Genomic DNA, 14,434 nt, shown 5'->3' with positions numbered 1-14,434 from the left:
GATACATATAATATATATGTATATATAGCCTACATACTGTATATTTATACTAACAAATACATAAGAAATATATGAAAGTATAATAATAATAATAATAATAATAATAATAATAATAATAATAAATAAATATATTTATGCTAGGCCTATAAATGGCCGTTTCGATAGGTTCCTGGAAAAGATGTGCAGTTCATTCTCCCAGCAGCTCTCCCCGCCCCTCCTACCAGCCGCTGTCAGGGCGCAGTGGGACGGTCCAACACCAGGCAGCTACCCGGCAGTACAGACACTCTTTCACCTAACCTACATCCGACTAAACTCTACCGATCAGCGACAATATGATACAGTCCTTGATGGAGGATTTCGGAGCTGTCAGGATTGATTGATACCGACTGCCGTTGCTTAATCTATCATAGGCTATAGATGTGTTTAGTTTCCGTCGTAGCCTACGATTGCTTTCCTTTTGTCACTTCGCGTTTTTTTTACGTGCTGCTCTCAGCCTCGACACAGGATCACTCCATCGATATTCCTTGTTGCCATAATTGGTATTGAGGAATAAGTTGTGCGCAGTAAGTCAGGGATTTCTCTCTCTTATTATTTTACTTGGGAATTGTGTAACCCTGCTGTAACTATAGACTATCATCGGGCTATCCTATTAAGATGGATTAGAATACAAATGGGTCTTTTGTTTTGTGTTGTAAAGTTGAACACATCCTACAGTAGGATTAGTGCGTTTTGAATTTGTTTACAAACATCACAAGTCGGTTACATTCAAGACATTAAATATTATGATCGGTGTTATGATATTGTCAGAATGGTGAGCGCGGCATGCGTATTAATGTTGATTAACCCAAAACTGGGTGAAGTCCTTTAGTAGGTGTGCCACGTTAATGTGACTATGTGCTACAATATAAACGATCATGTACAAAACAATTTATTTGTATTCATCTCAGTGTGTAGAAAATGGCAACTGCTCTGAGTGGCCGAGCCCCGGGTGGTCGTGGCCCGACCCAGCGCAAAGGCAACAGGATCTTAGGCATCATCGACGCCATCCAGGACGCCGTCGGACCTCCCAAACAAGCCGCGGCTGACCGCAGGACGGTGGAGAAAACATGGAAACTTATGGACAAAGTTGTGAGTTTTAAAGGCACATCGTGACGTTAGAATTATAAGGTTCTATCTCCATTTTTGTCAAAATTGAGTTATTTTTTCATACTCTGATCCATTAGGTGTTTATTAATGCCTGTGTGGTGTTATTTTTAAAATGTTTACATTTTTGAGTTAGTAATTCATAAAATACAAAGGTTCCATCTCACAAAACATAATGGAATGTAAAAACTTTGACGCTCAATATCTCTGAACTGCCCTAAACGGAGATAGAACCGTATCATTCTAAGGTCACGACATTCTGTAATGTTCTGCTGTGGTCAGTTAAATACATGATGTATGACGGACCCGTTGATTCGCAAGTAATATGAATAGGTCTACATGTCTGAGTACTACTACATGTAGGAGTGACTTCACTTTTTTAGCACACTTAATTGTTTGTAAACAATGTATATGTTAACCAACAATGTATAGCTTTGGAAAAATGTTCAAGACTGTAATGTTCATATTTTGGATTGTTAAGTTCAGTTGAATTTGATAGTGTTCTTCACAGCTCTCAACTAGACCCTACACCAAAATATCCTGTCTATATGCCATTTGGCTGAAAAACGAATGAAGGATTGCACTTTTAGCTGCGTTCATTCCACATCTGGTTTCCCCAGAAGTGACCTAGTCTATGCAAAAGCCTAAACACCACCCCACCCCACCCCCTCTACCCCACCCCACCCCCTCTACCCCACCCCACCCCACCCCCTCTACCCCTCACGCCTATTTCCAAAATGGTTGACAGACAACCATCATTGTGAGGCAATTAACAGAACTGTCAGGAGGGCAACTATTAACACGCTGCTTCTCCTCAGGTTCGTCTGTGTCAGAACCCGAGGCTACAGCTGAAAAACAGCCCCCCGTACATATTGGATATTTTACCTGACACGTACCAGCACCTGCGGCTAATATTGTGCAAATACGAGGAGAACCAGAGACTGACTCAGCTCAGCGAGAACGAGTACTTTAAGGTGTACATCGATAGCCTGATGAAGAAATCGAAACGGGCCATCCGGCTCTTCAAGGAAGGCAAAGAGAGGATGTACGAGGAACAGTCTCAGGACAGGTAAGAACAAAGATCTTGCCACAATAACCACACGTTACATCAGCGTCTTTGCCAAGCCAATCATGATGAGGCCATGATAAGGCCCTGGTAGCCTTGAAATGAGTGATTTCACAATGTTATATGTGGTCCTCTGTGGCTCAGTTGGTAGAGCATGGCGCTAACAACACTTAGGTTGTGGGTTTGATTCCCACTGGGACCATAATATACAGAAACATTTATGCACTCACTCCAGTAAGTCTGAGTGATGTAAGTCACTTTGGATAAAAGCGTCAGCTAAATGGCATTTATTATTATATGTTATATGTATATATATATATATATATATATATATATATATATATATATATATATATATATATATATGCATGCTAGACCTACCTTGTTAGCTTGTTATCTACAGATTGACATTGCTCAAACTCGTAGCATTGTCAGCTAATACCCTTGGGAAGGGAAAGTCTATCCAGCGGCTTGAGCTAGACTACATTTTATTATTATTTTATAGCACTAAACCTCTTAATAGGGGCGGCTGTGGCACAAGAGGTAGAGCTGGCTATCCCCGGTTGGCCACATGTCGAGTTGTCCTTGGGCAAGACACTGAAAATTGCTCCCAATGATGAGCGGGGCCGGCGCCTCCCTCGCCATTGGTGTGTGAATGTGTGAATGAGAGGCCGTTGTAAAGTGCTTTGGCATAAAGCGCTGTATAAGTCAGTCCATTTACCTTTTAATATGAATCTCCGAAAACTGGATAAAAGCACAGGGTTAGGAGGCAGCCCCGATGGAGATGAGAACTGAAGTGGGTGAGAGGTTTGACCACTACACTGGGGTGGCTGAGAGGACACAGTGTTAGCCGTAGCATTATTATTAACATTAACATTAGCATTAGCATTAGCATTAGGGTGACTGAGAGGACACTGTGGTAGTTTTCACTCTGGGCCACCCTGTGACAGTCTGCCACCCACAGTTGTGTCTGCAAGCTATGACAAATGTGACGGAGGTACTGGTTAATGGTCTGCCACCATCTGGCCTGTCACCCTAATTTACATCACCATGACGATCTCCTCTGCTGTGCTCAAGGGCACCAGACTGACTAAGGGACCACGTTGGAAGAGAGAGAAGAATAAACAAAATAATATTATAATAATATTGTGCCTTCGGAAAATGTTCAGATCCCTTCACCTTTTCCACATTTTGTTGTGTTATTGATTCAATTTAAAATTTATTAAATAAATAAAAAAAATATAAGATTTGCCATCAATCCACACAATACCCTAGCCTAGAATGACAAAGCAAAAACACGTTTTTAAAAATTATTATTTGATTTCAGTACATTTATTAGAATTGGAATACGGAAATACCTTGTGCATAAGTATTCAGACCCTTTTCTATGACGCTCTTAAAACGAGCTAAAATGCAGAAAATGTCATCCACAAATCACTCAATAAGGTGATTGAATCCATCTTAATGTAAGTATAATAGTATTTTAGAATATCTTTGTTTTTATAGGATTAATAGGATTGGCATAGGAATCAGTTACACACTGTGTAGATTAGGATGTCACTACAAACTCAGCAAATTTCATACATTTGTCTTGATCCTGACACACTTGAACCCAGTCCACCCTGCCAGTGACAAACCCATAACTCGATGCAGCTACCACTATTCTTCACACAAAAATCTAGTGTGGAAACTGCATTGCATGTGCTGTATTTGCACTAAATGTAATGCTTTGTAGTAAAACCAAATAAACACATTTCCAGCCACATTCTTTGCTGTATCACTTGAATTCGTAGAAATGATAAATGATGGATATGACATGATTTTTTCCCCATTAATGGATACTTTTTGGTCACTTGTAGAATGACTGAGATGTCCTATAGACTGTGCTTTTTCCTCTCCACCATTCAACTCTGTAGATTTGTGTAAGTCTCCCCAGGCCTCAGGGTCGCATTCCTGAGCAGTTTTGTTCCTCTCCATTTGCTCAGTTTGTAATGACAACCTGATCCACACAGTGTGTAGTTGATTCCTATGCAAATCAGAGACCCTATAAAAACAAAGATATTAATTCCAAAATTACATGAACTTATTACATTATTACATTACATGAAACAACTTATTGAGTGTGTATGGATTGATGGCAAATCATTTACGTTTTAAATCGACAAAATGTGGAAAAAGTGAAGGGGTCTGTTTACTTTCCAAAGGCACTGTATATATCTCAGACTATACACAGATGACACAGGCCCTGTCCAGAAACACATGTGAACTCAGAACCCATGTGAACCCTTGTCCACTGAGAGTGATCTGACGAGAAAACAAAAGCTTCCACATAGATAAAATCATCAATACATTAACAGCACACATAGAATTGGGTATAAAAATGCTGTGAGGCCTGTTTGCCTATGAGTATGGTTATCCTGAGATTGTATAAACCAAGGTAGTCCAGGCTGGCAGGACGTCAGAGATACCCACATGTTGGCACGTTGCCTTGTTTTTGCGTACCTTTTCGGCCACTCTGTAAATCAAAGTGGTGTTTTGTCTCTCTCCTTCTGTACTTGAAAGAAGTCACGTTCGCTTCATGTTTTTTCGAACACTTTGTCGCCGACATGAAAGGAGGAACAGGATAAGTGATCTCCTAGGAGAGAGGCATCGCTCAGATGGGGGCAGGTGTTTACTTTAAGTGTGTAGCAGCAGCCACACCGGCAAACATCCTGTTGAGGAGTAGACCTAACTCCTAATGGCAGACTATCAAAATGTCGAGCCTCGAGCAAGTTACAGCAAAGCTCCCAACAAGCCCAGTTTCACACCTGGTTAGTGCCAGACCGCTGTTCAATCATGCCCCAGTCTGGCCACAGCAAACATGTTAATTGCAAAGAAGAGGCTAAAAGGTCAGAAGTGCTTCACACACTAGTTTGCTGCTTGTTGTGTACTCAGTGAATCAGAACGGCGTGATCGACTGTGTCTGGCCAGCTCCATGTAAAAGGACCTTTGTGGACCAAAATGTGAAAGTCATAAGAGCATATCACATTAGGTGTCTAATGAGAGCGAAGAGTATCTTTTTGGGGGGGATATGAACTGAAGTCAGAAACATTTCTCAACCATCTTCCATAATAAGAATAAAGATAAGCAAAGGCTTTGACTTCTGGCCAATCATATGGAAAAGTGTCTAAGAAAAAAAAGCATAGAACCTCATTAATGTTCAAGTTATTTCGTTTTTAGGAAATGGTTGAGCTTTTTTTAAGTTTAAGAATCAATCCAGTCTCTGGGTCATTCTGCTACCAAAAACCACAGCCTCACGAGGAGCGGGGATAAAGACAGTTAGCAACAGTAAGAAGTATAGGTAGACCTATCAAATACTTACTTAAATCAGTGACAAAATGACCAAATCAAATTAGTAGTGGAATCTTCAATACGGAAAATGTAACCAACCTATTTCACTTATTGTACCGGTTTCACAGGACCGAAAGGGGTTCTTTGCCTTTTAAGGAACCCTTCCAGTAAACATGTTTCCTTTTCAAATTTGTATTTGGAATTGTTAGATGTCGTCCTTGTGCATAGTTGTATGGTTTGTTAAAGTTTGCTATCAAGGTTTTTTGTTTGGCATACCTTTGGAAGTGACCAATCGTGTCCTAGCATCATTATGTTAAATGCAATCTAATGATTGTGAATATTGGCATAATTCAGCTTACCTGACCTTGTGAGGGCTGTGCACCCTGTCATATGTCCTTCCTTACCCAATGGTAATAATACCTATCATACTCTGTTTGTTTTGTGATAACCCTAACCCTAAAATAACTTTGAATACCATGTAAGACCAGCGATTCTAATTATACCCTTATCATTACAGTCATTACAAGATAATAGATCTAGCCTAGTTGTTCTGCATGGTGGTGTGCGTCATGAACTAATGGGAGACTTGTTGTTTCTCATTCAAGTAATTTACCCACAAAGCCCCAGAATGAAAGGCTTCATAGCATGGGTCTTTTTCTCTTCTCTTTCTCTCTTTCTGACTCCCAGACGGTCTGCTCTACCAATCAGGACCAGCTCCACTCTATTTCCTCTTTCTTAACCCTCTGCCCTTCCTAATCGATAACTGCCATGGTAGATCTTTACTATAAGGATCCATTAATTAACACACTTTTTTGTGTTAACATTTATTTTTGTGGAAGTAACATCATAGTACGTCATGTATAGTATTGAAATGTTGTTTCTTGTTTCTTCTTACATTACTACAACATTGCCGTTCTAAAACACCTTCCCACCCCCTCCCCTGGTCAGGACAAACAGAAACAGTACAGTGGGTTAAAACATAAAAAATGTCTTTCAAAAAGTTCACTCGTATCAAAGTACATTTGCCATTTCCGAGAGCCAGGTTTGAAGGCCCAGGGTCGGTCGACTTGAGATCATTTTAAAAAGGTTAAACCAGTAGTAACGCTTTACAGGCTGTCAAAGAGAAGGGATGCATTTGCTTTTTGAATTCACTGATCGTAGTCTGAATGGATAGAATGGCTGAATTGCTGCAGTATGACAACACCCCACAACCCCCCCCCCCCCCCCCCACCCAAATCAACACATGGATAACCCCCCCTCCCCTCCAATCAACACATGAATAACCCCCCCCCCCCCCCCCCCCCCCTGCCCCGAGTCAACACATGGATAACCCCCCTCAACCCCCCCCTCAAATCAACACATGGGTTGGATGAGTTACACGTTGTGTAGTGTAGACAGAGTCTTCACAGGACACCTCTCTTTCACCAGTTGTGCTGTTCTGTTTTGTTGGCAGTTGTTTGTTAGTCGAAGGGAGAGAGTGTGTAAGGGGAGTAAGTTTATGAAGGAGGGAGGGAGGGAGAGAGAGAGTCTATGGGTTTATGAAGGAGGGAGGGAGAGAGAGAGTCTATGGGTTTATGAAGGAGGGAGGGAGGGAGAGAGAGAGTCTATGGGTTTATGAAGGAGGGAGGGAGGGAGAAAGAGAGTGTGAGTTTATGAAGGAGGGAGGGAGGGAGGGAGAGAGTGTATGGGTTTATGAAGGAGGGAGGGAGGGAGGGAGAGAGAGAGTGTGAGTTTATGAAGGAGGGAGGGAGAGAGAGAGTCTATGGGTTAATGAAAGAGGGAGGGAGGGTGGGAGGGGGAAAAGCCCCAGTTACATCCTGTTTATATGTTTCATTTTTGCATTTTCACTCTCTCTCTCTCTTTAATTATCACCTCACCAGGACTGGGCTGCACTGCCTCTCTGCCTCTCCCAGCCTGGGGTCTGGTGCTTCCCTTCTAATACACACACACATACACGCACACACACACACACACACACACACACACACACACACACACACACAAACACACAAACACACAAACACGCACACGCACGCATGCACCTGCACACACACACACACACACACATGCATGCACCTGCACACACACACACACATGCTCACACATGCGCACACAAACACGCACGCACACACACCCACACGCACACATGTACACACACACACACACACACAAACACACACACAAACACACACACACACAAATCATTCAGCCGCCCCCTTCCCATACTCCCAGAGAACTGTACGTCTGCCAATGCCGATGTAATCTGGATCGACCACAGCACAGATAGCAAACACACTGGAGGAACACTTTTATGTTACACATGTGAATATCGCTAAATGATTTACTGAAGCGCTGTATCTGTGTCCCTGCTGGGAGTGTGGTCAGGAACATATGTTCTCTTGCCCCCCTCCTTTTGAACAAATCTAGCCTTTTCTCTTTCATTATAGCTTTATTTCCGTTCTCTCCCGCACACACACACACACACACACACACACACACGCACACACACACACACACACACACACACACACACACACACACACACACACACAGTCCTCTGTTTCAGGTGTTGGTGTGGGTGACTAGTGTTCATTCCATAAGTAGTGGGTTGCTGTCATGATTACTGCAACACTTCAAGCAGTTGTCTTTGAAAGCGTAGAATACCTTCTTTGTCTCACAGGCCTCTCATCTCTATTTTAGAATTTACTTCTGATGAGAGACTCCCAGTGAAGTGTTCTGGAAATGAGAAGGATGCAACCCAAAGAGGGGGTTTTTCAGGGAGAATGTCCTCAAGGAAATTGGAGAGCAGGGAGAGAAGGGCTTTCTCTTTTGTGTCTCTCACTTTTGGACGCTGTGGCATGTCAATGTCACTTTGCCTCCAGTAAAGCCACAATATATGGTCCTGTGACGTGTGCTGAAAACAATCTGGCGGGGTGCTTAGGTGGCGTAGCGGACTAAGCGTTGACCACTGACCAATTCCTGCCACGGATATATCCTGCATGTCATCCCTTCTCTCTCTCTCACCCATCCTTCCTGTCAAAATCTCTATTGTCTCTATCAATAAAAAGAAAAATATGAGTGGGACTACAACACTCAGAAAAAATGACTTCTTTACAAAAAGAATCTGGCATGTGAGAGAGAATCTGGCATGTGTTTATTTACACACTCACCTCACCGGCCACTTTATTAGGAACACTACTACTACTAAGGCCCAATCCCAATTCACCCCTTGGCCCTACATTGTAGCCCTACCCCTCCGTTTTGTGCGTTCGGTAGGGGTGTCCCAATTCTTGTTGGCATGTAGGGGTAGGCTACATAGACTACATAGGCCTCCAAAATGAGTTTTTTTTTCAGATGCACACTCCAAACGTAGGGTTAAAAAAACAAAACAACAACGAGTGTTGAAATCTCCCAGAATGCCTTCAGCATCGTCGGATAGTGGTGGAACGCACAAGCAACGAGGAAGAAAACCACAAATGTCCCAAAAAATTAAAAAGGAAGAAATGAGGAGGAAAACCACAAGTGTCTCTCTACGGTCCAATCTTTATCGTCTTTGGCAAACCTCTGCCTGGCTCTCCTTCTTCTTCTGCTTCTCATTGATAAAGGGGCTTTTTGCTAGCTTTGCACAACTCCAGCTATGCCCCAAGGAGCCTGTTAGGAGACTCCAGCCCTGTCCCTAGGAGTCTGGTGGTGGTCATACTCCAGCCTCTAGGAGTCTGGTGGTGGTCATACTCCAGCCTCTAGGAGTCTGGTGGTGGTCATACCCCAGCCTCTAGGAGTCTGGTGGTGGTCATACTCCAGCCTCTAGGAGCCTGGTGGTGGTCATACTCCAGCCTCTAGGAGTCTGGTGGTGGTCATACCCCAGCCTCTAGGAGTCTGGTGGTGGTCATACTCCAGCCTCTAGGAGTCTGGTGGTGGTCATACCCCAGCCCCTAGGAGTCTGGTGGTGGTCATACTCCAGCCTCTAGGAGTCTGGTGGTGGTCATACTCCAGCCTCTAGGAGTCTGGTGGTGGTCATACTCCAGCCTCTAGGAGTCTGGTGGTGGTCATACTCCAGCCTCTAGGAGTCTGGTAGTGGTCATACCCCAGCCTCTAGGAGCCTGGTGGTGGTCATACTCCAGCCTCTAGGAGTCTGGTGGTGGTCATACTCCAGCCTCTAGGAGTCTGGTGGTGGTCATACTCCAGCCTCTAGGAGCCTGGTGGTGGCCCTGCCCTAGCCCCGTCCCTAGGAGGCTGTTTCGAACTGTCCTCGCCGTGCACCTCACCCCAGCTGCCCTTTGCCTGCCATTCTTTTTGCAGGTCACATGATGTCATCCTACGGTTGTTGAGTGACATTCGAATGAGTTGGCGGTCATCCCAGTCAGAGAGTGGAGAGTAGTTTTTTTGCCCTCTGTCGGTCTGTAGCGTTGTTGTCCCCAATGTCTGCTGCTTGACCTTTTTCTTATGAGCCGCCGTCTTTTACTTTTTAAGGATGAAGCAACCTGACGCTCTCTGTGTCCCTCTGCCAGTAAAGACAGACCTGAACCCTTCTTTTCCTCACTCAAAACCTTTCTGTTCAACTCTTTTTGCCATGGTCAGTAGTTATGTTTTTGATTCCAATTAGCCTACTTTTGAGGTGCTACTACCACTGTTTTTGCCATCCAGCTGGTCCTATTGTAAGAGGATTGTGATATGATGACCACAGCAGTGGCTTTTATACTTTTCCTTGTTAAAAAGTGAAAATACCACCGCTCATCTGTTATCAAACTTTGCTGAGGTGCTGGAACTGAAGAGTATCAGTAGAGTGCAGAATAACAGCATCCGCACACACAAAAACTGTGCAAAATAACGTCGTTTATTGCAAGCTTTCGGTCATAGACCTTCTTCAGGCATACTTTTCCTTGTTCAAATAAGATTCGGTTCAGGTGGTCACATATTATTATTATTATTAGCCTACTACATCCTTGGAGAATGAGGCAGAATAATGACATGTATGTTAGGTGTCTGGTCTGGTGACATTGTTGTCCATAGGCAGCACGCTGTGTCTTTGTTATGGCTGGTCTGCTAAGAGTCTGGCCGGTACGCATGATTAATTGTGATGTGTGCACCCCCCATTCCATCTTGCCCTGACCACCCCCAACCCCACCCCCAACCCCACCCCATACCCATATCAGGCCATCTGATCCACTCCAATGCCTCAAGCTGTGAGCAAAAATTCTGGATGTAGGCCTAACATTCTATCGTTAAGTTAAGTTATGGAAATTGTGAACTGTTGTGGATTAAAAAAATTAGACTCAAGACAGGAACTTGCTTTAAATCCAGGTATAATATTTAATAAAGAAAATGATCTTTCACAACTCAAGGTAGACTGAGTGCCCACTTACACAAAACACATCTTTCATATAGTGTCAACATAGACACAACAGCGAAACATACTACTAAACATACTAAAACATACTAATACAACAATATATTAATAAAACGTACACATGTTTGAAAGGTAAGGTAAATAGGTGGGTACTAAAACACAGATACACTTTCAGATACACAACTTCCCTTTGTATACATCTGTCCCAATACATTTTTCATGAAAGTCATCCTTTTTAGTTAATCTGTTACAGTGTGAAAACTGTAAGTTTGCGTCAAACAGCAGTCAAGGTCCCTGTATATGACTTATTTGGCATATGGCACATGTGCCACTTCTGGTCCATGATCCCATTAATTATTCAGAACACATTGTGTTAATTGTGTATGACCCCCTCCAAGATTCCAATTCCAACTGAAAGGGTTGAAGGCATTTTCGTTCTAACAGAAAGCTGTTTCATCTAGCGCCTGTGTTGGTGTTCTCAGATCTAGCTCTCTCCTACTTTCGTTGCTTTCTTCGCTGCCTTATTCTTTCTCTCTTTTGAAGGTCTAGAGGAGGTTGTCCTGCTTAACTCCCTTTTTTAATAAGTTCGCTCTTAATTAGTCTAATTCATCTTAGTCACTTGGCTGTTGGACCCTTTTTTAATTAAAATTCCTCCTATCGCAAGTATCGGCCATGACATGTCTCGACTCTGTGTACCTCGCTGTACCTCACCTCTCACATCTCTCATTTAACACTAGAACAGCCATGGGTGGGGTCATGTCACGCTGTGAGTAAAATAAATGTTATATCTTTGCACTCTATCAAATTCCAGGACCCTCCTTTCATGACTTTTCCTAGATATGTGCGTTCTACCACCCAGTATCCTTACATTTTCAAAACCACATCAGGATAAGTTAATATAAAGCTATTTTGCAGTTTCTCTGTGTAGGAGGCAGGCTAATTTACAAGACGGGCAAGTAGTGGTCGTTGTGTGTAAATAGCAGCTTCCCATTGTAAAGACTATGGTCATTTGACCCCACGAGGCGGCTCTTATAGTAGGTAACATAGGCACGGCTGTTCTAGTGTTAAAGAAACACAGCCAGCTAGACTCCAGCCCTGAGAGGATGTCCTTCATCCTCCATCGTCCTCCCTCCTGCAGCCCTGCTATCGATCACATCCGCCCCGGCCAGCCTCTCTAACTAACGCCATTAGAGAGAGAGAGAAACATCAGCTCAGGAGAGAGTGAGGGAGAGGAACACGATAAGCCCTGCTTATGGAAGTGAAGTGTCATTTTTCTTTTCATAGCTGTAGCAGATAGAGGCATCATCATCATCACCACATCTTCTTCTCCCTGGGAGTGGGATTGCTTTGTTGTTCTGCCGATCTGCACCCATCTGTTATGCTCCCAGCTGCATTAATGTCTTTCTTTGGCTCAGGCTGTGAGACTATTGTTTGTTAGATAGTTGTCCAGATTGACTTAGTGATTGATCTAGTTGGAGTGTTGCTGTTGGTTTTGACCCTGGTATTGTTATAATAACAACAACAGTAACAATAATACTTTTTATGTATTGTGTGCGCCCTGAGATAGGGAGGTCGTGAGTTCGATCCCTGGCCGAGTCGTACCAAAAGACTATAAAAATGGTACCCGATGCCTCCCTGCTTGGCACTCAGCATTAAGGGTTGGATTGATACCAGCGTCATGTCCAGGGGGGTGTACTTGTACATCAAGCCGCCTCACGCTACGGAAACAGGAGATAGGCTCCTGCTCCTATGGGCCATTAGGCTCCAGAACCATCGGTTCTCAAGGATACTTAATTTACTTTGGTGCCCTGACATAGATACACCAGCTGTGTACTAGTGGAAGAGTCAAAGGAACACTTTTATCATTGCCTTAGGGTTGTGTCTACTTTAATCACTTGAGATGACATATATACCTAGTTATACATATAACAAGCTATATATAAGAAGTTATGCACTGCAGCTGAAAGAGAAAACTTATCCACCCGAGGCTGTTGTTTCTGAGATTCAAAAGTAGTACGTATGAAAGCATGTACCATAGGAATATTAACAGACATTAATGACAGCGAACCGAAAATGCAGCCGAGAGGTGTGATAAGATCAAGCAGAATCTACAGTTGTATTGTTTACTTTGCCAACCCCTTTCAGATGTATAGAGCTGCCTTGGACACAAAGGAATGCACATAAAGGAAGGCATTTAGCCTACAATCATTATCTGAAAGTGAGGGCATGGCCATAAAGGCATCCAGGCACCGTGGCGCAGGATAATAATTGGCGCCATGCGCTGAAACAGGGTTGTTAAGCCCCCCAAAACGAACAGCTGAGCTATATCGACAACCCCAGGCAGTAGGCGGTGACCCCATGTCTACATGAAGATACATAAAGAGGAACCGAATCCATATCCACACGCAGCAAGGTCTAAACAAAATAAATTGTGATCCAGCCTGCTGTGGTGAGTGGGAGCTCGAGCTGGGGGGTTTGGGGCACGGCCAAAATATGTCTAACATTGTTTTCAGGCTAACATTGTTGTCAGGCTAACATTGTTGTTAGGATAACATTGTTGTCAGGCTAACATTGTTGTCAGGCTAACATTGTTGTCAGGCTAACATTGTTGTCAGGCTAACATTGTTGTCAGGTTAACATTGTATCGCACTAACATTTTATCTAATTAACTTCCGCCCAACCACAAGTGCATTGCGCAGTCTATGTGCATGTGGCGTAATGACATCAAACATAACCGTGCACACATGTTAGCTTGGCCTCCGGTCCCATCCACAGTCTGAGGCCCACAGAGACCGGCCCAGACTGGCCCAGATCTCAAATGCAGGAAACAGCAAATAACAACAAAGGCTGTGAGCATGTGTTTCTGATTTGATACTTGTTACACTTCTAAATATAACCGCTTGAATGTTAACCAGATCCAGTGGTGACCAACGCACTGAAACCGACTAATGCAACACTCAAAATAATCACCCTAGATAATTGTGAGACCTATTTACTTGAAACATTATTTCAAACTAAACACTCCATTCCACGAAACAAAAATGCTTGGCCTGTACATTCCTAGGTGACTCACAGGAATTTCAAGGCCAATATTAGCCTAGTACCAATTTTAGATGATAAGCTAATAAGTCAATTCAGCTGATTGCGCAATGTTGTCAAAAGTAATGACATAAATCAATGACTCATGCTGCCCCAGCCCCAGAAAGGTTAGTCACTGGTGAACAGCAGTGAATATAGACAAGAGTGCCAGCGCAACAGAATATTATAACACTTCAGTGCAAATGATCATCTTTGTTTGAAAGTGGCAAACATCACATTCATAACCAGGTTTAGAAATGTCAATCAATGGCTGATGGAAGCTGATGTGGTTTGACGGCAACATCGAGGATATTTGGACCAAACAGTGTTGATTAATTTGTCAAACTATTACAATTTCAGTCAACTTCTAATGCATTTGATTCGAACGTAAATGTTGTAAATCTGTAAAGTTGTAAAGTGGGTGACAACAGCAAGCTTTCTTGCTTGTTCATATACATTTACATTTACGT

At 43.1% G+C, this 14,434-nt stretch overlaps 1 protein-coding gene across 1 annotated transcript in view; it reads left to right on the top strand.

Moving 5' to 3' along the window:
* Nucleotides 1-957: 957 nt before the first annotated feature.
* The window catches only part of cblb (Cbl proto-oncogene B, E3 ubiquitin protein ligase), a gene marked incomplete at both ends in the record, with an annotated part of 69,059 nt that continues 55,582 nt past the window's right edge, over nt 958-14,434 (top strand). The window contains 2 exons of the mRNA XM_080530087.1: nt 958-1,128; nt 1,962-2,212. Of these exons, the coding sequence (XP_080386213.1) occupies nt 958-1,128; nt 1,962-2,212 (422 nt within the window). The remainder of the gene's footprint in view (nt 1,129-1,961; nt 2,213-14,434) is intronic.

The sequence above is a fragment of the Nansenia antarctica genome (assembly GCF_963989245.1).
Source record: "Nansenia antarctica genome assembly, chromosome: 4".
Taxonomy (NCBI): domain Eukaryota; kingdom Metazoa; phylum Chordata; class Actinopteri; order Argentiniformes; family Microstomatidae; genus Nansenia; species Nansenia antarctica.
The sequence above is the reverse complement of the archived record's forward strand: the minus strand, read 5'-3'. Positions and strand labels throughout refer to the sequence as shown.